The sequence below is a fragment of the Octopus sinensis genome, linkage group LG7 (assembly GCF_006345805.1).
Source record: "Octopus sinensis linkage group LG7, ASM634580v1, whole genome shotgun sequence".
Lineage (NCBI taxonomy): Eukaryota > Metazoa > Mollusca > Cephalopoda > Octopoda > Octopodidae > Octopus > Octopus sinensis.
The window spans coordinates 40,073,326-40,099,701 of record NC_043003.1 but is presented as its reverse complement, the minus strand read 5'-3'; the positions used below and the strand labels follow the sequence as shown (position 1 = coordinate 40,099,701).

General features: G+C 38.3%; 1 protein-coding gene across 1 annotated transcript; it reads right to left on the bottom strand.

The window, feature by feature from the left end:
• Positions 1–5,454: 5,454 nt before the first annotated feature.
• LOC115214526 (serine/arginine-rich splicing factor 7-like) lies at positions 5,455–7,511 on the bottom strand. Its single transcript, XM_036504725.1, has one exon. It carries the CDS (start codon positions 6,486–6,488, stop codon positions 5,760–5,762), a length of 729 nt encoding a protein of 242 aa, XP_036360618.1. The 5' UTR covers positions 6,489–7,511; the 3' UTR covers positions 5,455–5,759.
• Between the last annotated feature and the right edge of the window lie 18,865 nt (positions 7,512–26,376).

Genomic DNA, 26,376 nt, shown 5'->3' with positions numbered 1-26,376 from the left:
GACATATGTTTTACAACTAAAAAAAATCTTTATTTCTATTGTATACCTGTCATTAAACATAATTTCATTAACTGATATAAAAAAAAAAAAATATTTGCAATGTACACACTATCATTTTGATCACAGAAATATTCTATTCATATATATATATATATATATATATATATATATATATATATATATGTATATATATATATATATATATATAAAATGTTTACCTTTCTTCTTAATTTCAAACCAACAAAGTAATTAAAACATTAAAAAAATTCAACACAAATAATAAGGAACAAAACACAATTTATACACATCATCAACATCAACAAGAACAAAAAAAATAGAATACATACACAAATGATCCAGGAGTTGTTTTTAGTTTAATGTTGTTTGTTGTTGTTTTTGATGATGATGATGATGTTGTTTTAGTTAAAGTTGCATGATGTAGCTTGTTGCTGCTGTTACGCTTGACAAAGTGCTGCTGTTGCTGCTGCTGCTGCTACTACTGTTGCTGCAGTTACCACTTCTATCTTACTCGGGGGGGGCTGAATCAGTTGCTGCTGCCGCTGCTGCAGTTGTTACTGTCTACAGGAAGCTGAATCAGTTAGTAGTGCTGCTGCTGGTGGTGGTGGTGTGGTGGTGGTGGTGGTGTTGGTATTGATGTTGGTGTTGCTGCTTGTCTGGTACCAGGGGGTGCTGGATCAAGTTGGTGCTGCAGCTGTTGCTGTTGTCACTTCTCACTGCAGGGGATGAATCTGTTGACGCTGCTGCTGCTGCTGTATTTTAGGGGGAAAAAAAAGTTGGCGATGCTGCTGTCATCACAGAGTACTGATGGTGCTGCTGTTTGTCAATTAGTACTTCTTGTACAGGAATGAATTGTGCTGGTGTTGCTCCAATATACAACAGTATGACAATGGGTTTTGTTGTGGCTGCTACTGCTCCTTTTATTTACCATTGTATCACTGTTCTTGAGATTACGGTTGCTCATCTGATATTAAGAAAGGAGGAGATGATGCCAGGTGATATCAATAAATTTGCTGCTGTATAATTATTAATTATCAGTTGGTGTTGAAGATGATGGTTGATGGGATTGACCAGTTCTCTCTTTCGCTATTTTCTCACCAGAAATGAGATTCAAAATAGCTTTAATTCTTTCATGATTATTTATCAAACTGAGTATACATCTCCAAATCTCTTGCCCATTCAGTTCAGCTGCTTCTGTGAGTTCTATCTGCCGTTTTGGTGATGATAATAGTAGTGATGTATATTTTCTTGGAAGTGGGAAGAATTAGATACAAGCAATCAAATCTGTTTCAACCCACCAATGTTACTGGTATACAAAATATTCTTTATCACTGAGGAAGGAGGCAAAGGAAAACAAGAGCTCAATCTTGCCAAGAATAGAATAGGAGAATGAGAATCAAATGTAGCAAAACTGAATCCAGAACGTGAGAATACAGCTTTCTATCATTTGTTTGTGTCAAAACCAGCTTTCATGATATTAATTATTATGAGTTATGAAGCATTACAGTTACTTGCTCAAAAGAAATGGTAGGAGACTGTGACATTTAAGAACTTCACTGAAGTTATTAAAAACCATAGTAAGTTGATGAAATGGTTTCAAACTGAAATCAAGTCTCTCTTCTGATACCTAGGTGTTGCACAATGGATGTTAACAAAGCAGGAGTCGTTTTTTTTTTTCTTGCTTCTTTTGACAAATAACTGAATAGCAATGTTTTTGATACATTTAAGCAGAACCATTAATAACATGAAAAGTTTTAGTATTTCAAAATGGCCATTACTGAAGAAATTTCAATGTTCCAAATCAGGTATCAAGACAATGTTATAGAATATTCTCATGAACATTTGCCTCCAGTCTCTCTCAACACAATAATAATATTGATAAAGTTCTGCATGAGGTGCAATTTATTTCTTGGCCACATTTTCAGCACCATGGTTTAATCTAGTGACAGTGTCACCTGTTATAAATCAGGAAGGACTGACTGACAGAAAGATTTATTAACTAATACAGAATAAAATAAACAAGACAGCAGATTTGACACCAAATATGCTCACACACACACACACACAGACGTCTGGTGCTTCAGTCTGTCAATACATAGATATCAAGATGAAGAACAGTCCCCGAACCAAACCGTAGAATAATGATTATTATGAAAGTTCTTGTAGATGCAGACTTATTTGTGACTTTCACACATACACGAGGTCTCGTTTTGAGTGAGGAGAATTCTCCCTTGTTTTCCCTGTTTAGGTTCTGTTGATGTGATTTTCAGCTAACATTGAACTGCTATCCTGCATCGATAAGGAGTTGCAGGCACAGTAGCATAAACAAATAAAGAGGCAATACCAAAACAAACAAAAAAAAAGGCTCCCTTGCATGTGTGACTGCTTCTTGATATCATTGCTTTTCTTTTCCATAGTTTCCAAAATGGAGCAGACCCATTCATTGTTGCTCCTGTTCAAACTGATGGTATTTAGGTCAACAGAGGTAGGATAGGGGTGTTAAAGGCTCAGATCAAACATATATTTTAATAATCAGAGAATATTCTGACTTTCAGGAAAATGTGTAGGTAATATTTGGAGTGGTGGCAGTGGCACAGATCTTGGAGGAAAAGGACATTGTTAGTGAAAGAGGGAAGGTTACTGCTAAAAGGTGAAAGGGTATATTAGGAGAAATAATTGCATATCTGTCGGATTGAGGAAGTTTCAACAGCTTATTGCTCAAATGAGCGTCTTAGACAAGGACCAACGATACCACAAAGCCAACTTTATTGAGTAGAGAGAAGAGAGGGGAAAATCAGATGGAAATTAATGTGGTATGATAATCAGCTCTTGATGATTAGAAAACAATGAATATTTCAAGGAGTGGGAGAAGAAAGGTGACAAATTATTTTCCAAACAAGCTGCTGGTACTATATTGAAGGAGCTAATTTCATTTCCCTTGTACACATCAGTTTATAAACTGGTACTTATTCCACACTAAGAGGTAAGAGAGTAATGGTGCATAGAGAAAATCTAAAATAAATTCAGCCCATGGCTGGATGAGAACCTAAAATAATAAACCTACGTTTGAACTCCCTTCTAATTAATGAGTGACTTGCACATAATTGAACACTAACATTTCTTTATTATTCTTGACACAGACATGAAATACCTGACCTATTGCCTTGATGGGTACTGGAGTGAGTGGCGGGTGGGGTGGGGGTGGTGGAGTAGAGCGGAAGGGTTATTTTATATAGGTCAGAGAACTGACTGAGATGTAGTGACAGTCAACAGTTGATAAGCAACCAACCAATCGCGAAACACATCAACCTCCACGCCAGAAAAAGACAGAGAGAAGGTGGTGGAGACCCGATTTCAATATTTTACCCCCACATTCTAAGCAAAGAAGAATAGGGGGCAGGCTGGGGTTGGGTCGGGTCGGGCTGGTGATACAGAAAAAACTGATTTTTGCCAAAATAGGAGATTCTAGTTTACTAGTAAGACACACTTCAGAAACACAGGACAAGAGTAGTAGTAGTAGTAGTAGCAGCAGCAGCAGTAGTAGTAGTAGTGGCGGCAGCAACTAAATTCAATTGTAAACAGATTTTCTAGCCCTCTCCTCAGACACACATTCAGCGTCATAGTTTTTTTTTTCTTTTCTTTTTTTTTATTCAATTAATGTAAAACATAGGGATGTCGATTGTTTGATAAATATCCATTACTTTAATAACAATGCCTAATTAATATGATTAAAAACTACTGCTAAGCTTTTAAACTGATGTCTGGTTATACGTATATGTATGTATGTATGTATGTATACATATTCATATATGTATGCGCACGCACACACACACACACACGCGCGCGCGCGGCGTGCGTGTGTATATGCGTAATAACATATATACACGTGATAACGTGATTAAAAGCTAGCTCTAAGCCATTTAACTGATGTCTAGCTACTGCATATACAACGTATATGTATATATGTATGCGTATATATATATATATATATATATATATATATATATGCGTATATATATATATATATATATATATATAATATATATATATATATATATATGTACACAAACAACCAAATAAACATGTACGCAACTATATATATATATATATTATATATATATATATAACAAACGTGTCTATATTCATTTCACATACAATATTTATATGTGTGCATATATATATATATATATATGATAGATATTTGTATCCTAGACACTGAAAATATTTACAAATGTAATTGGATATGTGTGTGTGTGTATAAATACACACACACACGTCCATAACACTCATACACGTATATGCGCATAAGGGTAATTTGTAACGTATATACGCGTAAGGGTAATTTGTAAGATAACTTTAGAATATATATTGGCTGTTCAATTCCGGTTTGCTTCAGCAATGAAGCATCTATCTAGTTTCTAACATTAGGTACAGGGCTACAAATCTGTAAGGGAGAATGTAGGAGGTAAGTCAATGAAATTAACTCCACTATTTATTCATATTTCATCAAGGAAGGATGAAAGGTAAAGTCGACACTAGCGTGACTTGAACTTCAGCCCGTGGGACAGAAACTTAAAATACTGGGGAAATGGGGGTGGGGGGTAAATTTGACATTCTGTATCTGAAGCTTGACCACCCTCATATATTAAATTTGGCCACGTATCTATAGGGAAGAAGTAATCGATTTAATCGATTCAAATATAATGACAGAGATTTATGTTAGCGACCCTCCCTCAAAAGGAAGAAAGATAAAGTTGCCCCTACTTTGGGTGAGGATTGAAAATACGTACCAAAGCAGCCCGGCACTCTTACCATTTCTCCGACCCCCACAGCTCTCTTAAGACAACGATAATGATAATAATTATATTGGCACAAGATTACAAATATTTGGAGGAAGATTTCTGACACGTATTTATCTTCTGACATAATGAAAGTTGTTGTTTAGCCCCAGATGAACCCTGAACGAGCAGAGCAGCCCTTACTTACGTAGCCTTATGTAAATGAAAACGGCAAAGGTGATTGCATGACATTCATGCCTTTCTCAAGGACATCAGCATTGTTAAGCGATGTGACATGGCTACAACTACTGGGTGGGTGAAATAGAATGAGCACGCTGTGATGTTCATGCATTGCTAAAGTGCCATCAACAGCATATGTGAAGCGATTCCAACTAGAGAATAGCAAACATACTTAGGTACTTCGAACTCGGGCGAGCTAAGGCAGTGCTCTAGTTTTTTCGATTCTCTGTTGATGCAAAAAATACTTTACTTCACTTAGGTTGTAAATGTTACTAAAGAATGAAATGAACGTCACAACACTGTAAGATAATATGAAGGACTATGAGAGAACTCCATTACACTCCCACTACGAAAAAAAAAAAAAAAAAAGCAGCAATTGTTATATCGCTATCATTAGAAATCCTGATTTTCAATTTGGAATTTACAACTAATGATCTGTTTGATCAACTTTTTTTTTTGTAAATTAGAAATCTGGGGGAGAAAATGATTTGAGAATTAAGACATTTGAAAGGGTAAAGTGACGGCGGTTAAATGTAGACGAGTGTGTGGAAGAGATTGTAAATAGAGAGAAGGTTAGTTATAAAGGACATTGAGCGAGAGGCGCGAGAGTCGTGGTGCTGGTAGTTATGACTGAGGTATGTGAATAAGGTTAAGAAGGCTACAATTAACTAAAGCTATATATATATATTTGTATATATATATACATAGGTGGAGGTGATGAATTTAGTCGTCCGTGCCGTTCCTAGTCAGAGGACTGTCTCTACCCCGGCTCAGCGGCGAGTGGGATGACCTGGACTGTGGAGTGAAGCTGCGACTACGTGACTTGGTGCGACTCCTGGGACTGCGACTTCGGCTACGACTACTACTACGACTCCGACTGCGACTGTAGCTCCTCCGTCCACCACCTCCACCTCTTGACCGACCTGATGAACCAACTCCATGACCGCCGCTAAAGCCACCGCCACCACCTCCAAAACCACCTCCACCTCCGGGGCCACCGCCCATCCCACCGCCAGTCGACCTTCGCCTTCGGTTGTAGCGGTTACACTCGTAGGCGTAGTGTCCCCGTTCGCCACATTCGTAACAACGGTCCTCGGGGTTAAATGGACGCCGCGGACGCGACGGTCCACGACCGCCTCCACCGCCACCCCCTCCTCCTCCACCACCGCCACCGCGTGACCATGGCTTCGGCCGCACTTTGCCCGTGGAATGTTCCACGCGGACTCGAACCCCGCACATCGTCTTACCATCTAGGGCGCGGATCGCATCCTCGGCATCGCGTGGGTCTTCGTATTCAACGAAGGCAAACCCAGCAGGGTTTCGAGCTACCCATACGCTTTTCAGCGGGCCGTAGTGGCGAAAAGACCGTTCCAGCTCTTTCTCTGATGCATCACGGGGAAGATCCCCAACATAAACTTTACAATCTAGCATTGTATCTCGATATCGGGGCATAAAATTTAACTGATAACTTCCAGTCACAATTCTAGTTCACGAACTTTTTACTTTAGATTGCTTTAAGCAAGGTTTACTCTCCTCTTCTTTTTAACTCTTTAAAAAAAAATCGAAAATAAAAATCTTATTTTGGGGGGATATAAAGTAAGGAATTTACAAATACATCTAAATAGATGCTACATAGAACAAGATTTGGTCAGTGACGGCAATTATTTTTTTCGTCAATTTAGATAATGTACGATTTTTAAAAATATGCCTTTTATCCCTTTCTTTCGGGTTAGTGAATAAAAATAAAATAAGACAAATTGTTAGACCTTCACACACATGAAACGTCTGTTGTTTGGCTCGGCTTCTTATCTTACAGGAGAAGAATCAACACCAGACACACACACACACGCAGCTGGTTAGAATTTAGTGCAGAGAGAAAGAAAAGAAATATATAAAAAAAATATTCAAACAAACGGAGATCTGGCGCTTTTCGAATTCTCCTTCGATATTATCCGTGCTTGAATGTTCTTGCTCGTCTGTTCGACTCAGCAGTTACTTCCAACAAGTTCCACCTCAGATTTATGTATGTAACAAATGCCCTATTATTTTGGGGGCTTGCTGTTCTCTTGTGTTTTCCCTTCTTTTTTTTTCTGTCTATATGGTTCCCTTTTAAGAGAAGTAAAAATTCTCAACTATTCTTTTGTACAGAGTCAAGTCGGTTGAAAATAGAGAGACAGAGGTGGAGAAAGGATATATATATATATATTATATATTCCTGTGTGATTACCACCGTCTCTTTTCCTGGCCTTGTTACGTGCGCCACTACAACTATGATATATATATATATATATACCAGTTATAATGAAATAAGTATGATACAACGTCCAACTCCTTGCATATAATGATGGCTACCTATAGCAAACATCACACACTTATTCATACTTCCTGTTTTGTTTTTGTTTTTCGTTTTTTGTCCTATTGCTACTTCCGTTCTTTCTCCTTACTGCTATCCAAATCCGTTTCCGCCCACACTACTGAACACCGACAGATTTTTTGCATCGGATTACCTCCTCTTTAATGATTCCGCAGTTAATACAATTATCATACATGTCCTACACATACATATAACTATATATATATAGTTATATATATATATAGTTATATGTATGTGTAGGAAATGTATGATAATTGTATTAACTGCGGAATCATTAAAGAGGTGGTATATATATATATATATTATTTGATAAGTGCTAACGCACGAAACTCCCATCCCTTGTGTCACTTTGTAAACTCTGCTATAATTAATAATAAAAAAAATATATATTCATGTTGTGAGTTCTATTTTTTTACGAGCTGGCAGAAACGTTAGCACGCCGGACGAAATGCGTAGCCGTATTTCGTCTGCCGTTACATTCTGGGTTCAAATTCCGCCGAGGTCGATAAGTTAAGTACCAGTTACGCACTGAGATCGATGTAATCGACTTAATTCGTTTGTCTGTCCTTGTTTGTCCCCTCTATGTTTAGCCCCTTGTGGGTAATAAAGAAACACACATATATATATATATATATATATATATTATATATATATATATATATATATATATATATACAAGACACATTGCATTTGATGATATGTAAGATAATACATATACGCGGAATAATTTTGTTCTTTGGTATTACTTAGAAATTCGTTCTGTTAAGAAACAATATTACATTTTTTTTTTCCGAAATGCATTGCTTCAAAATTTGTTACCCGTTCGTAGATTTTTAAACTTTCTGTTTGTGATACGGAGTTGGAAATGCTGATAAATGTATCTAAGGAGAAAGAAGATGGCAAATAAAAAGAAGTCACATTTCATTTAAATGCCATAAATAATAGTTTGAGTTATTAAACAGAATTTGAAGTCGCTTATTAACTTATAATACAAGACGTGTGCACAGAGAAAACATTTTATCTATCCCGTATGTGAAAGTAACAAATTTTTATTCAATATCTTGAGAAAATGAAATAGAAGTATTAAATCAATTATTTATTGAAGTTTTCTTAAAGCTTCCTTTTTTTTCAAGTTACTCGGCTTCTATCCGATACAAATGACTTTTGTATACACTAAGTAATGCCGCTTTCAGGGTTTCGATTTTCAACTGAAGTTAGTAAACACACGCACACATACATATATGTGTGTTTATACAGATACAACACCGAGTTTCTGGACAGTGATGGTCCGGAACTTCTTTCAATCTGCTCTAATTTAAGAGCAGGAACTTCAAATTCTCGCCGCCGCTGGTGGCCTGTTTTACAGTATAATATTAATAAATTTGTCAATATAAAAATCCTCATCCGAGAACAGAAAAAAAAAATTAACCATCTTGGTTGGGTGTTAACAAGTGTGTGGAAAACGGTTATAAAAAAAAAAAGAATGCGCGCTGACGACCCGGGGGTGGGGGGAAGGAGACTTCACAAGATCCGATTTTTCCGTCATAAATTCGGGTACAATGAATATATACTCTTTTACTTGTTTCAGTCATTTGACTGCGGCCATGCTGGAGCACCGCCTTTAGTCGAGCAAATCGACCCCGGGACTTATTTTTTGTAAGCCCAGTACTTATTCTATCGGTCTCTTTTGCCGAACCGCTAAGTAACGGGGACGTAAACACACCAGCATCGGTTGTCAAGCAATGCTAGGGGAACAAACACACACACACATACATATATATATATATATATACATATATACGACAGGCTTCTTTCAGTTTCCGTCTACCAAATCCACTCACAAGGCATTGGTCGGCCCGGGGCTATAGCAGAAGACACTTGCCCAAGATGCCACGCAGTGGGACTGAACCTGGAACCATGTGGTTGGTTAGCAAGCTACTTACCACACAGCCACTCCTGCGCCTATATATTGATTCTTTTTTTTTTTTTTTTTACGGAATCCCACCTTTTTGGTTATGGAGGATCTGAAAAAAAAAAAAATTTCAAAAGTCGCATTTTCAAAATTTCATTATGTTATCACAGTTTTGTGAAATTTGACTGTTATTTCTAGCATGCATGAAGCCTGCTTGAAAGCCTGAGGGTATATATTCTTTGAAAAATTGAAATTTTACAAACATTTTTTTCAGAATCCTAATCTACGTATTTTTCTACGCATTTCGCAAAAAGAAAAAAAAAACAATTTCCGTGAAAAGTGAAGGGGTGGGGAATTGAAATTTTGAAAATGCGATTTTTGAAAATTTTTCTTTCCAGAATCGAATCCTCCATAACCAAAAACGTGGGATTCCGTAAAAGAAAAATCAATATATATCCATTTTACCCGAAGTTATGAGGGAAAAATCGGATCTTGTGAATTTTCCGAAAGTCCCCTCCTCACCCCCAGGGTCATCAGCGCGCATTTTTTTTTTTCATATTCGTTTTCCATACAGTTTTTAACACCCCACCAGGCTGTTTTATTATTTTTTTTTTTTTCGGTTCCCAGGTGAAGGCCTTTATATTGACCCTTATTTTAGCAACCCTGAAAGGATGGGAGAGTTGACTTAGGCGGAATTTGGGCTCAAAATAAGTAAATTTGATATTTGTTTTATTTAGAGGTTACTTTGGGACTGAAGGTTCCAGAAAATCGATATTCTATCTATATCGAGCGTGATCATTACTGGCAGTTGTGCCGGTGGCACGTGAATAAACATTCGAGCGAGGTCGTTGTCTGTGCCACTGGACTGGCTCCTGTACAGGCGGCACGTAAAAAACACCATTTGAATGCAGCCATTGCCAGTACCACCTGACTGGCCCTCGTGCCGGTGGCACATAAAAGTACCCACTACACTCTCGGAGTGGTTGGCATTAGGAAGAGCATCCAGCTGCAGAAACTCTGCCAGATCAGATTGGAGCCTGGTGCAGCCATCTGGTTCGCCAGGCCTCAGCCAAATCGTCCAATCCCTGCTAGCATGGAAAGCGGATGTTAAACGATGATGATGATGATGATGAATGTTTCTTGACTCCTGGTACTAAACGGAAGCGACTTTTGCAAATAAAATATCAATGTTCATAGCATACATATACGTTAACATTAAATTTTGGGTAGAGGTAAAGAATACGCACACCACCCGATTTCAGCATAACAAAAACCCTAACCCTAATCATAAACTCTAACCCTAACCCTATCCCTAAACACAGGGTGTGCATATTCTTTACCTTCTCCAAATTTTGTTTATAAAATCTTTATATATAAAAGTAAGGTTGTGTGCTGTCTGTCTCCTACGATTTAGATTCTTAACTACTCCCACATTTTGCGGTGCAGTTTAACCAAAACCGGGTATCTTATAGTCGTGATTCATATCGAGCCCTTCTGGGTATTAGCGTGCGTCTACGATGAGTCTACGATTTTAAAAAGAATTTACCATCAATTTTCCCATTTTTAATGCATTTTTGGCATATATAAGGGAAGTAACTCTCTAAAAATTTATTATTAAATCTCAGAACGTAAAAAGCTACAGTAACACCCCCCCCCTTTGTGGTTAGCCATACTGAGATGGCTATTATACTTTACATCTCTAAAAATGCTTATATAGTTATTTCCCTTACAAACCCGAGCAACGCCGGGCGATACTGCTAGTTTACTATAAAACAGTAATTAACCCTGTTTAATTAATTTTAGTTTTCAAATACCTAAAATGATACTTTGTAAAAAGTTGTTTGTTATGTGTCAGAAGTCAAGGACGTTCAATACGTATTCCCAGAGCAGAAAAATGTACGCAATACCGCAGTAGAGTACAAATTTTTATAGCATTCTGACGTTACCCTCTGTTGCTGCGCCAAATTTCATGATTCTTTGGTTGTCATGCATCTAAGGTTGTGTGGCCTAGCACAGTACATACGACAAATATTCAGGCAAAGACTGTCATACATCAATGGTGGTACTAACCCAGTGTAATCCTGGGCACAGGTTCACAAAATTTGATCTTAATATGACCTCATATATAAGGTGACAAGCTGACAGAATTGTTTGCTTGCCAGGCGAAATGCTTAGTGACCTTTTGTCTGTCTTTATGTTCTGAGTTCAAATTCTACTGTGGTCAACTTTGCCTTTTGTCCTTTCAAGGTCAATAAAATAAGTAACTTGAACACTGTTGTTAATTTAATCGACTTATCCCCTTAGCTCAAAATTGCTGGCCTTGTGCCAAAATTTGAAGCAGATATGATCTCATACATATCCTATTCATTTATTAGAAGATAGATAGATAGATAGGTAGGTAGACAGAAGGCGGTGAGCTGGCAGAAACGTTAGCATACCGGGCGAAATGCTTAGCGAATTTCGGGTGCCATTACATTCCGAGTTCAAATTCCGCCGAGGTCGACTCTGCCTTTCATCCTTTCGGGGTCGATAAATTAAGTACCAGTTACACACTGGGGTCGATATAATCGACTTAATCCATTTGTCTGACCTTGTTTGTCCTCTCTGTGGGTAGTAAAGAAATAGGTAGATAGATAGATAGATAGATAGATAGATAGATAGATAGATAGATAGATAGATAGATAGACAGATAGATTGATAGATCATCGTCTTAACATTCACTTTTCCGTACTCACATTGCTCTCTATCATTTCTTATATTTTTGTTTTAATGTATTACAATAGGCATACAAGACAGAGGTGTCAGGTGATGCACAATCCACTACCAGTTCAGACAATGCCAAATTCTTCAAAAGTTCAGTCAGTTTTTCAGGTCAACACTCTAGCTTTCTGACATTCAGTTCTTCATTAGGACCACAGTTCAAAGTTTACCCTTGATTCCTGTCACATTATATATTTTGAGCATTCTTTTAGTATCATGAAAAGATTGAAGAGGTATCTATGTTACAGAATGGGACAAAGTCATCTGAATCTTTTTCATTTTATTTGATACTGAACTGACATTTCATTTGTTTTACTTGCTAAGCTGAGAAGCAGAGGCAATACCCTTGACTTTTATTGACCATCCTAGACTGATGAAATTGATGCCATTAATGTACTTGTAACTTCATGAGTCAATTCCTCTGAAATAAAATGTGAGTAGAGAAGAAATTCTAAACAAGCAGGATTGTAGGAAGGAAGGATAGGATTAGTGCAAGGCTTGAAGAACTGGCCACAAAAAAAGTGATAAGAGGAGGAGAGATGTGTAGGACAGGGATATTTGAGTGACAGTAACATGATCTTAGACAGCTATGAGGAGCAGAAGCCAAAATAGTATTAGTAGAAAAGGCAGTAAGAAGAGATAGTGCACATATGGGCTAAAGATTAGATCCTGTGTGTGAGTGACTTCATGACAATCAGTTTAGTGACATTTTTCTGGGGTCTAGGATGTTTGTATATGCAACAGTAGCACTGCCTCAAATGTGAGAACAATACTCCTTTTGACACCTCACCAGAGCTTTGTAGTGTATCAATAATTGTTAGGAGCTGAGTCAGTTTCTTGTCTTGAAAAGACTGTACGTTCTGTTGATATGTGACTTTAGATTTGCTAAAGATGTGCTGTTAGGAAGCCCAACAATTGGAGCAACTGGTGGGTTCAGCTACCTGCAGCTCATGATTAACCTTTTTAATACCAACCCACCTGAAACTGCCTTCAGTTTTATGATACGCATTCTCTGTGTTACAATTATCTAAATTAAAATTTTCTATCCAAATTTCATGTTAATTTGTATTCTAGGCACCAGCTTTATAATCAGAAAATTATCTTGAAACAAAGACGTATAGGCATAGGATTGGCTGTGTGGTAAGTAGCTTGCTTACGAACCACATGGTTCCGGGTTCAATCCCACTGCGTGGCACCTTGAGCAAATGTCTTCTACTATAGCCTCGGGCCGACCAAAGCCTTGTGAGTGGATTTGGTAGACGGAAACTCAAGGAAGCCCATCGTATATATGCATATATATATATATATTATATATGTATGTGTATGTGTATATGTTTGTGTGTCTGTGTTTGTCCCCACCAACATCGCTTGACAACCAATGCTGGTGTGTTTACGTCCCCGTAACTTAGCAGTTCGGCAAAAGAGACCGATAGAATAAGTACTAGGCTTACAAAGAATAAGTCCTGGGGTCGATTTGCACGACTAAAAAGGTGGTGCTCTAGCATGGCCACAGTCAAATGACTGAAACAAGTAAAAGAGTAAAAGAGAGAGAGAGTAAAGACAGGTTGTTTTTTTTTTCAACATAATCATGGTAATAAAAGAATTAACTTTAAGATCTCTTCCTTGATATGATAATGATGAGGTGTCATTATCATGAGAAAGTATTAAAAATTGTTATCAAATATTGTCATTTGATGGAAACGTTTTGAAATATTTTTGTTGTATCAGCAGTATAGTTTTAGCTTCATTATATTATTAATTAGCTTAATCATCTTGAGTAATGATTTTGTGGGGTTTTTGGGGCCATTTGAAAAACTTTCTAGGAAAAGATCAAGTTGTACCTCAGGCCCCCATATATCTATACTACTGTTAAATAAGGCGGAGAGCTGGCAGAATCGTTAGCACGCCGGGCGAAATGCTTAGCGGTATTTCGTCTGCCGCTACCTTCTGAGTTCAAATTCCGCCGAGGTCGACTTTGCCTTTCATCCTTTCGGGGTCGATAAATTAAGTACCAGTTACGCACTGGGGTCGATGTAATCGACTTAATCCGATTGTCTGTCCTTGTTTGTCCCCTCTTTGTTTAGCCCCTTGTGGGTAGTAAAGAAATATATACTACTGTTATTTAGTACTTCTTTTGTCTATGCTTTTATTTGCATATAGTCTTGTCCTTTTGGCTAGAACCAAAGACCAATTTGTTGGTCCTTATTATTGACCCCTCTACAAGCTACCTTCACAATAAACAAGATATAGCTGCTTATGGCAGCTAACTGGTTTCAAATTTTGGCACAGGGCCAGCAGTTTTTTGAGAGAGGAAGAAATCAATTACATCAACCTCAGTACTCAACTGGTACTTTTTTTTTATCAATCTTGAAAGGATGAAAGGCAAAGTCTATCTCGGTGGAACGTGAGCTGAGAACATAAAGACAGACAAAATGCTGATGAGCATTTTCACCCAGCATATTATCAATTCTTCCAGCTTGCTACTTTAACTTACAGCAGCTAAATTATATTAGCATTTTTTCAGAAAGGGAAATAGAATTACTTCATCATAAATATATTTACCTACTAATGTAATGGGATAATAATGTTTGTGTTTGTTTATATTCAAAAGTGATAGAGCACTGTCAGATATCTTAATGTGTCAAGCTGCTCTGTTAGCTGACTTTCTGCCATATTCTTTAAACAGTGACATTTATAAATGACCAGTTAATTTATTGATGCAGGTCCCTATATAAAAGGAACATATATAGTAATTAATTTGAAAGCTTAATGCAACTATGGAAGATGTTGAAGGTTATAGATTATCCAGATATTGATTTAACATATTTGGAAGACACATGTAGTAACAAAGGTGATAGTGTTATCACAGACATTGAGGGACAAATAGCCAAACTACACTGTGGTCAAAATTCTGGAGATTTTTCACTTCAAAAGACACCCTTTAGGGTGAAAATTAATATTTTGAAGAAAATTTGGGTTCAGTAGATTCAAGATCCTTATCTTGCTGATATTAGCAACAATCAAAGCAACAAACCATCTCAACTACTTTTGTTTTCTTCCTTTTGTTTTCTTCTTTTTTACTTCTTTTAGTCATTAGACTGCACCCATGCTGGAGCACTGCTTTAAAGAAATTTCTCTTTTTAGTTGAATGGATTGACCCTAGTGTTTTTTTTTCTTCTTTTAAACCTGGTACTTATTCTGTTAGTCTCTTTTTGCTGAAACACCAAATTATGGTGATGTAAACAAACCAAGACCATTATTTACATTCGATGGATATTTGTCCTCATTTTGTTTGTTGTTAACATGTTTCATCTGATATACCCTCCAGCCTTCTTCAGGTGTCTTGGGAAAATTTCGAACCTGGGTTCTCATTCCTAAGGTATTCTTCAATGTTGTTATTATTATTATTATTATTATTATTATTATTATTATTATTATTATTATTATTATTATTATTATTATTATTATTATTATATTATTATTATTATTGTTCAGGTCACTGCTTGGAATCAAACTCAGAATCTTGGGGTTAGTAGCCCGCGCTCTTAACCACTACGTCATATGCCCGTGGGCATATGTTAACAACAAACAAAATGAGGACGAATATCCGTCGAATGTATATAATGTAAATAATGTAAATAATGTACATAATTCCTCATCTCTTAAATGTAGAACTGTAATTAAAGATCAGTCGTGAAGCAGTAATGGTGGACAAATACAGACACAAAAGCACACACACACACACACACACACACACACACACACACACCACACACACACACATATACAACAAGCTTCTTTCAGTTTCTGTCTACCAAATTTACTCACAAAGTTTTGGTCAGCACAAGATTATAGTAGAAAATATTTGTGCAAGGCACCACATTGTGGGACTGAACCTGGAACTATGCAGTTGGGAAGCAAACTTCTTAACACACAGCCACACCTGGTCAGAAAATTTTCACAAACATACTTTTACCTCTCAACACCTGGCACAAAGCCCCTACCTTCATTTAAGTGAAGTCTAATCATGCAAGTTACTTGGTGACGTCATTAACACCAGTGTAACAATAAAATTACTGAGTACACTTTGTAAAGTAGTTGATCTTAGGAAGGGCATCAAGCCATAGAAACCATGTCAAAGCAGACATTGGAGCTCAACATAGCCCTCTTGCTTGTCAGATCCTGTCAAACCGTCCAAGCCATGCCAGTCATCATCATCATCATCCTCATCATCATCATCATCGTTTAATGTCAGCTTTCCATGCTTAGCATGGGTTGGACGATTTGACTGAGGACTGGCGAACCAGATGGCTGCATCAGGCTCCAGTCTGATCTGGCAGAGTTTCTACAGCTGGATGCCCTTCCTAATGCCAACCACTCCAAGAGTGTAGTGGGTGCTTTTACGTGCCACCAGCATGAGGGCCAGTCAGGTGGTACTGTCAACAGCCATGCTCAAATGGTGTTTTTTACATGCCACCTGCACAGGATCCAGTCCAGCGGCACTGGCAATGACTTCACTCGAATGCTTTTTCATGTGCCACCGGCACAAGTGCCAGTAAGGCGATGCTGGTAATGATCACGCTCAAATGGTGCATTTTACATGCCACTAGTACGGAAGCCAGTTAGCTGCTCTGGCAACGATCACGCTTGGATGGTGCTTTTAACGCTCCACTAGCACAAATGCCAGTCATCAAATTTGATTTCGATTTCACTTGCCTGAACAGGTCTTCGCAAGCAGAGTTTAGTGTCCAATGAAGGAAAGGTACTCATAAGTAGGCTGGTTACACTCCTGGCATAGGCCACGAGGTTATGATCTCACTTGACTTGCTGGTGTAGAAGACAAATGTTAAATGATGATTATGATGATTGCTTGGCTCAAATTATCAGAGATTCAATCCAGAATTTTATGAATCATGTCTATAATATCCAACCATTGTTGTTGATGAGATCAAGGACATCACATATGAGAAGAAGATGGGTCATGGTGTATCTGGTTGTGGCCAATTAGGCCAATGCAAGCTTGGAAAGTTCTGCTGCAAATCGGGCACTGCTGGACCTGCACAGCTTATGTTTTCTTTGTGCTGCTGTGGTCCTGTTTTATTCTTAGGAGGTGGCACCTCTGTTGGTGCAGCTGTGTTAGGCAGGGTGGTCCTGTGCTTGCATTTCCCAGGTGTTGGAAATGCAAGCACAAATTCATCAGCATATAGTGTGTCAGTTTCATGACATTATGCTCACTCAAGTGCTAGACAGTGGAATATTTTCCATTGCATTTCCAATCACTAACAGAGTCAAGCAGGGCTGTGTACTCAAATCATATCTATAGAGAGAGCATATTACATATATGAATTTTTAAAAATTTTTTACTATCAACATTTTTTGGACAAACGAAAAGCAATACACGAGCAGACATCCACCATGACTGGTTTTCTTGATTAGGAGTATGTTGTTATTGCAGAAGATGCTTTTGCTGTCTACCAAAGGTCTTAATTCCATATCACAGCAGCTTCTGTGAGGAGCGACTACAAAAAGTTTTGCATAAGGCAAAGGCACAATTCCAGGTTCAGTCCCACTGCATGGTACCTTGGGCAAATGTCTTCTACTATAGCCTCAGATCAACCAAAGCCTTGTGAGTGGATTTTGGTAAATAGAAACTGAAAGAAGTCTATCATGTGTGTGTGTGTTTGTCTTTGTGTCTGTGTTAGTCCCCCACCACCACTTGACAGCTGGTGTTGGTTTGTTCACATCCCGTAACTTCACAGTTCAGCAAAAAGAGACTGATGTAATAAGTACCAGATTTAAAGAAAAAATTAAGTACTAGGGTCGATTCATTCAACTAAAAAAATTCAAGGTGGTGCCCCAGCATGACTACAGTCTAGAGCCTGAAACAGATAAAAGATAAAAGAATAAGAAATACATTTTATAACATTTATGATTAACAAAGCTCATACAAAGCAAATTTGTGAAAAAAAGGTATTATTGTTTGTTTTAGCATGTTTTGTGATGATCAATACTACAATAGATTCCTCTTCTCCCACTCAAAAGAAAACATAATGAACAAGGGCATGGCAATGTAAAAGAAACACAACCCTATCCTCAAGGAACAGGACATAGAGCAACTTTGAAATGCAAAATATTTACACCATGATATTCAGCATCAGATTCTTTCCATCAAAGAAGAAATATCCCAAGAAGTGTCTAAGTTAGGCTCTTTTGCATTAATTGGGGATGAAATGGAAGATTTTTGAAAACTGAGCAGCTCAGAATTTTTCTGCACACCATTTTGACAATGTTATCCTATCTTTTATCTGCTACTTGTTTCCGTAATTGGAACACAGCCATGCTGGAGCAACACCTTGAACATATTGACCCCAGTACTTATTTTTTTAACACTGGTACTTATTCTATCAGTCTCTATTGCTGAACTGCTAGATTACAGGAACACATACAAACCAACACCAGTTGTCAAGCAATCCAGTAGGTGACAAACACACCTGTATAGACATATATATATATATATATATATATATATATAAGAGAGAGAGTGATGAAAACTTCCTGGCTTTAAGGGTATCGTGAAAGACCTGGTTGGAGGTCCAGCCTTATGAGTTCTTTTATAGGGCTTAAAAACACTGAAGAACTGCTGCAATAAGTGTGTGAATCTGAGAGGGAAGTATGTTCAATAAAATCACAATTAACTGATCCTCCTGTATTTTCTTTTACCCAAAGCCAGGAACTTTTCACCACTCCTTCATATATGATATGACAGGCTTCCTCCACACAGTTTCTGTCAACCAGATTCTCTCATAAAGCAACGGCTGGCCTGGAGCGATAGTAGTAAACACCTGCCTAAAGTGTTACGCGAATGGAACTGAACCTGAAACCATGTGGTTGCAAAGTGAGCCACGCTTGCACCTATCTTGTTGTTGGCATCCTTTTTGTCTCGGGAGACAATGGAGTTGCGCATAAAGTAGTCTAGTCCGGCTTTTACATTTCATGTCCTGATACATTTCCTGCTGTGGCTGTGTAGTCCTATCCTGGACAAACACTCCCTCTGGCAGGTACCGCAAATGTAGCGAAGACTGTTCTTGGCTGGTTGTAATGCCATAGTTTCTTGTTGACGTCTTTCTTGTCTTTCCATTTCTCCTCTCTCTCTCTCTGTCACTCCTTTGTATTCCCTCTTTTATGGTACGTTGCCAGTCTCCACGGTTGCCAGCAACTGCCTCCCAACCGCTAATATTGATGTTGCAGGCCTTCATGTCCCTTTTGCACACATCCTTGTAACATAAGAACAGTCTACCCACAGACCTAGTACCCCTAGCAAGCTCTCTGTAGAGTATGTCCTTGGGGATTCTGCCATCTTTCATATGGCTAACATGCCCAAGCCATCTCATACGTCTTTGTGTGAGGAGTGCAAACATGCTTGGTATTCCTGCTTGCTTGAGGACATCTTTGTTGGGGATATGATTCTGCCATTTGATGTGGAGGATTTTTCGAAGGCAGCGCAGGTGAAAGATGCTTAGGCGACTCTCTTGGCATGTGTATAGCGTCCAAGTCTCACTTCCATACAGTAGAGTGCTAAGTACACATGCCTGGTAGATCTTCATTTTCGTGGTCTTGGTCAGCTTATTGTTATCCCAAGCCCGTTTGGAGAGTTGGGCCATCGCAGCAGCTGCCTTGCCACTGCGTATATTGAGCTCAGCGTCAAGGGATAGGTTGTAGGTGACGGTAGAGCCAAGATAGGTAAACTTCTCCACCTCTTGTAATCTGTGGTCTCCAATATGTATGTTTGGGATGTCCGATGTAGCCTGACCCATGATGTTGGTCTTCTTAAGGCTGATAGCTAAGCCAAAGTCGTTAAATGCTTGCCCAAAACAGTTAATGAGCCTTTGGAGGGCTTCTTCTGTGTGTGATACCAGAGCGGCATCATCAGCAAATAGCATCTCCTTGATCAGGACGTTTCTGATTTTGGTCTTGGCACGCAGGCGCGAGAGATTGAACAGTTTCCCGTCACTTCTACTCTGCAGAAACACTCCAACATCTGATGCCTGAAAAGCATGTGAGAGTAAGAGCGAGAAGAAGATGCCAAACAATGTAGGAGTGAGGACACAACCTTGCTTTACCCCGTTTTTATTTGGAAGGTGGCTGATGTTGAACCATTGTGCTGTATGGTGCCTTGCATATCATCATGGAAAGACTTGATGATCCTCAGCAGCTTTGGTGGACATCTGATTTTTTGGAGCAGGGTGAAGAGGCCTGTTCTGCTTACCGAGTCAAAAGCCTTTGTTAGATCAATGAAGGCCATATATAATGGCATTTTCTGCTCTCTGGACTTCTCCTGAAGTTGGTGTATGGAGAATATCATATCGATAGTTGATCTGCTTCTTCTAAAGCCACACTGCGATTCCGGATAGATTCAAGAAGCAAGTAGTTGTAGCCTGGCCAGGATAACGCGGGCAAAGGTCTTTCCAACAGTGCTTAGAAGAGATATTCCACGGTAATTGTTACAATCACCACGGTCACCTTTGTTTTTGTAAAGCGTTATGATGTTAGCATCCCGCATATCCTGAGGGACTGTACCCTCTTCCCAGCACTGACACAGAAGCTCATGAAGGTGCCGAAGCAGGATGATGATAATATTTAATGATTATTGCATAGCTTCTGAACTTGATGCTAAATTCCTTTTGCCATGCATATTATTGGTGCTGAACTCTACTGATATTCACATCCAGTTCTGTATCACTTAATTCTGTGATGAAGACTTAGTTGTGAATAGTAAAACTCTTTTCAATGTTCAAGAAAAGCTGCATATCACTGTTCCATTCTAAAGTTTATGTCCACTGTCTCATACAATAATTTGATGTGACTGAGTTCAACTGCATAAAAATGTAAACAGGGGAATAAACTTCCACAATATTGGTTCCCAATCATGTCGTCATGATTTCAGTCTCACTGTGTGACACTTTGGACAAGTGTCTTTTACTATAGCCTCAGACTGACCAAATCCTTGTGAGTGGAATGAAACTGAAAGAAAACTTTTGTTTGTATGTATGTATGTCATTATTCAGTTTATTTCAAGATTTCTTGCCAAAAGAGAAAGAACTGGTTCCTACCCTAGATGCAAGGCTCCTTCATTGGAATTTCAACATCAACAACAGGGTATGTATGTATGTATGTATGTATGTATGTATGTATGTATGTATGTATGTATGTATGTATGTATGTATGTACATACGTATGTATGTATGTATGTATGTATGTACATACATATGTATGTATGCACGTACGTATGTATTTATGTATGTATGTATGCATGCATGTATGTATGTATGTATGTATGTATGCACATATGTATGTATGCATGTACATATGTATATATGTATGTATGCACATATGTATGTATGTATGTATTCTCATGCATATAGTTGCATAAATATTTAAATGATAAACTTCTGGCAAGTTTTACAGGTTTTTACAGTTCCAGTGATAGAGCTGTAGTCTTCGAATCAGCTTTCTTCTTTCTGGTTTTGAGAATCCTAATTTCTCAAGATTGGTATTTAGGCAGTGTGTTACATATCCCAGGGCATATGTATGTATAGATCTAAATGTATGTGTGCCATTTAGTTTGTGTTTGTCACCTACATTCAACATTTGCAGGTGTAGAGTGGGAACATGGATGGAAGAAATAGTTCTAGAAGGATGACATTTTGGTTGGAAGTGTTGTTTATCAAAGTGGATAGTACAAAGCCTGCAAGATAGAGAATAACAGTATGGTTTGATGAGCCTGGGTGGAATGTATCATATACAACTAATTTGTTCAGAGTAGTAGAGACTATTATTGGAGCAACTGAATAGGGAGAGTGAGGAGACTGCATGTGTGTGGGCTAGAGATGGGAAGATTAAAATTTTATCAATCAGTCAGATGGCCTTCATTGGCATTCTGTCAGGTATATTTGTGTATGCATGCAACAGTAGTATCATCTAAGATGTGGGAACAGCACTCCATAGTGAGTTCTTTTTGAGCTAAATGATGGCTATCATAAACTTTGTCTCCATCATGGGAATTTGTAGTATATTAGTCAAACTCCTCTTTCTAAATGACACACAAGTGAAGACATCCATTCAGACATCCGCTATATATATATATTTTCCTTTTGAATACTTGGTCAGATGGAGACCCTTCAGCGGTAATGGATCCTTCAACACACCCCGACCCAAACGCTAGAAATAGCAGCTGCTTCTCCACCCCCTCCTTAATAACATGCTAATCCCGTCTTACTCGCTTGGTGACCTGGATCGAAAAGGCAGAATGCTACCCTACCTGCGCGCGCGCGCCACTGCTGCCCCTTCCAGTCAGCCCCAAGTTCCGGTCAGCTCCCCAGCTGCTGATGTCATCCGACACAGAAGAAAGTTAAAGAATAATTAAATATATTTTTAAACTGTTAACAGCAATTAAAACACAGTAATTACTCTTCATAATTTCTTGGAAACAAATTTCTCCAAAACTTCAGAGCCACATATTCTGAATCTAGAAAATTATGTCCCAACATGCTGATCTGGTACACGATGTTTCTTTTTATAATATTTCATCTTTCATAATCATTTTATGAATATCTGAATGAGCTATGTAACACAGACTCCATATAGTCAATTAATTAAATTTTTTCTATGTTTCCTTACATGTTGGGGTTACCATTTGAAACAATCGTATACATGGATTAAAATTTTATAAAACTTTTAACATCTTCTCTTTTCCATCTTCAATTGTTTGTTGAGTTTATATAGGATACGTGTTCTATTAATGCTCACAACACACCTTGTACTTGTTTAATTTTCATATTTAAAAATATACTTGCAATAGTAAGCTACAAATTTAATATGAAGAATCTTGATTAGAAATCTAACTTTGGGACCCCCCACAAAAGTAAAAAGGATGAAACTGAACTTAACCTTTCTCATATATATATAAATATAAATGTATGTTAATATATATATATATATATATATATTGTTATATTTCGGAATGGTCATATTGCCAGTTTAGCCAACAAATCTTGCACAACAAATATTTAAACGTATATATATATATATATATATATATATATATATAATACAGATAAAGGGTGATATATAATTAATTTAATAAAATCAATAAATTTCACCTAGTCGTAATTTCGGTATGGAAAGGACCATATTCGGTACAAATTTATATAATTATAATAAAGGGTTTTCGGTATGTGGTTCAAGCAACTTGTTGCACAAAAACCCTTTATTATAAATATATATAATAGGAGTGGCTGTGTGGTAAGTAGCTTGCTAACCTCTGAACTGTTCGGACGTGTTTTTTTGCTGCTCCAGATGAACGTTGTTTCAACGTGAATTGTTGAACTTTCGACTCGACTAAAGGTAGGAATTTTGTATTTTTGCGAGCGAAGTGAAGTTTTATTACTTGCATTAATGTTTTTTAGCATTAAATATTTTTTAGCAGATAATAAGGCTCCACTCTGCTCCAGATATAATTTTTCTGCCTGTGTCGAGTGGAAAGAAAATTGTATTGATGTCGCGTTGTTTCAACGTGAATTGTTGAATGTTCGAATCGACTACGGGTAGGCGTTTTATGTTTTTGCGAGTTTAGTGAAGTTTTATTACTTGCATGAATGTTTTTTAGCATTTAATAATTTTTAGCAAATAATAAGGCTCCACTTTGCTCCGGATATAATTTTTATGCCTGTGTCGAGTGAAAAGAAATTGTATTTTTGAAGCGGCATAGTCCGTCTGAAAAAATTATTGTTGAAATTGTCGTTGTGTTGTCCACGGATTACCAAGGATTATTTACCAAGGGTTTTACCAACAGTGCATTTGGCCTGGATTACAATTTTTGGCCGAAGAAGTGGAAAAAAAAAAAGAACTGAATTCCTTTGTCTGAATTGAACTCTCTTCCTCTGTCTATTATTTATTTGTAAAAACTTTTTTGAACTGCCATTTTTAATTTATTTCTTCCCTTCTGTTGCATTTTTTCATTCTCCTTTCTGTGGCTAATTTTAGTTTATCATTTTGAACTGTTGTATTTTACATTATGGCAAAGGCAAAGAATTTCACTGTGTGGGAATTAACACCTCCCAAAAAATATTTGCACGAACTCGAGGAAAAGACTGTGGTGTTGAGGACATATTCAAAGTCACTCGACGCCATAATGGTTTTTCCGAGAGACACCATTGTGAACGAGCTGGCAGACTATATGCCAGCCGTTAAACATATTCAACGGGGAGTCAAATACGCAACGGTATGGTTGCTATTTGACTCCGCTGAAGCAGCTTGCAAATTTGCAAGCCAGCCCATTGAGGGCAATGAGATTCTGTTTCTCCCCAGTTACAAGGGGGAAAAATTGTTACATTTATGGGTCTGTGGCCTGCCGCCCGGCTTTGAGCCCGAGTGGGTGGAAGATTCCATCCGCCGGGGTCTGAGCGGTGGTAGCGCCAAGATCCTGAATGTGAAAATGCAGCCTGCGGCTAACTGGGAGGGAGGAAAGGCTACTTTGACTCTGTGGACCCAGTCGGCCAAGAGTCTGGTTTTGCCAGACTTCTTGAAGATGGCCGGGTCAAAGTATCCGGTGATGCTTGAGGGACGCGCCCCCAGGTGTCACCTGTGTTCGGAGACCGGCCACATCAAGAAGAGCTGCCCCAGGAACCAGAGTAGGATCCTGGAGAAGTTGATATCGGAGCCTCTCCCTGCCCCACCAATAGAGGGAGAGAAACAGAACAAGGAAGCGGTGACTTCCTCAACGAGAAAACGAAAAGTGGGGAACAATGGTGACCCACTAAAAGACCAGGAAGCTACGGGAGACAAAGTGGATCCGGCGTGTGCAACACCGGAACCTCAACCTCCCGTGGCCCAGGGAAAAAAGAAAAAAAGAAAGAAGAGAAACGGAACGCCGCCAGCGGATTGTAACACGCAGACGGCGTCTCCAATGTCTCCTCCGCCGTTTGTGGTTGTGTGGCCGGAGAAATATTATGTGGTCCTCTTCTACAAGGGAGGAACAATAGAAGATGAAATGGGTAAAATGAGGAAGAGAAACCAATGGGAGGGACTTCGGTCCTGCATGGAGTGTCCCGAGTGGCCTTCGCAGCTGGCTGCGGAGGTCCTACTCCATGACGATCGGTGCAGGTTCGAGAAGTCTTTCCCGGAGGACTCCTATCAAATTATACCTGTATGCGGGGGCCTGACGACGAACGATTGCGTCAATAAAGCAAGAGCGTTCATCGGTCGGGTAACGTGAACCTGTATTTGTGTTATATTGTGATGGAGGTTTATTGCCTCTGGAAAAACTTTTGAAATTGTGATTTGTAAAATTTGGAATTTTTGTGAAATTTTTGTATTTTTGTGAAATTTTGAAAATTTTGTAAAATTATTGAAAAAAGAACATTGTTTTAGAGAAGCGGGGGTCGGCGGGCGCTTTCGTCTTCTCCCATCACCATCTTCATTCCATCACCATCATTCATTAATGTCTATGTCCAGCCCGTAGCTACTATCTGTGTACTGCCCTTGTGGCAAATTAAATGAAATAAAGTAGCTTGCTAACCAACCACATGGTTCCGGGTTCAGTCCCCATGTGTGGCATCTTGGGCAAGTGTCTTCTGCTATAGCCTCGGGCCGACCGAAGCCTTGTGAGTGGATTTGGTAGACGGAAACTGAAAGAAGCCTGTCGTATATATGTATATATATATATATATATATATATGTATGTGTGTGTGTTTGTGTGTCTGTGTTTGTCCCCCTAGCATTGCTTGACAACCGATGCTGGTGTGTTTACGTCCCCGTCACTTAGCGGTTCGGCAAAAGAGACCGATAGAATAAGTACTGGGCTTCCAAAGAATAAGTCCCGAGGTTGATTTGCTCGACTAAAGGCGGTGCTCCAGCATGGCCGCAGTCAAATGACTGAAACAAGTAAAAGAGTAAAAGAGTAATATATTTGTATTTAGGAATGGTCATATCTGTTCCAACACACGATTTCACATCAAAATTCTTGCAAAACAAATATATAAACGTACACACACACATATATATATATATGTATGATTTTGCGAATAAGAGGTTTAACGTTGGTGATATGTCAGCGTGTGTATATAAAAATTTTTTTTCGTAATGAGATAAAAAACTAAGGCTGAGTAGATTTTAGAACATTCTAAAATGTTCTACAATCTACTCAGCCTTGGTTTTTTTTATCTCATTACGAAAAAAAATTATATGAATATATATATATATATTGTACACTTGATGTTATTAGGAGTATCGCTCTA

Excerpts from the sequence above, each read along its gene's own strand:
- LOC115214526 (XM_036504725.1), bottom strand. The coding sequence starts at position 6,488 with ATGCCCCGATATCGAGATACAATGCTAGATTGTAAAGTTTATGTTGGG.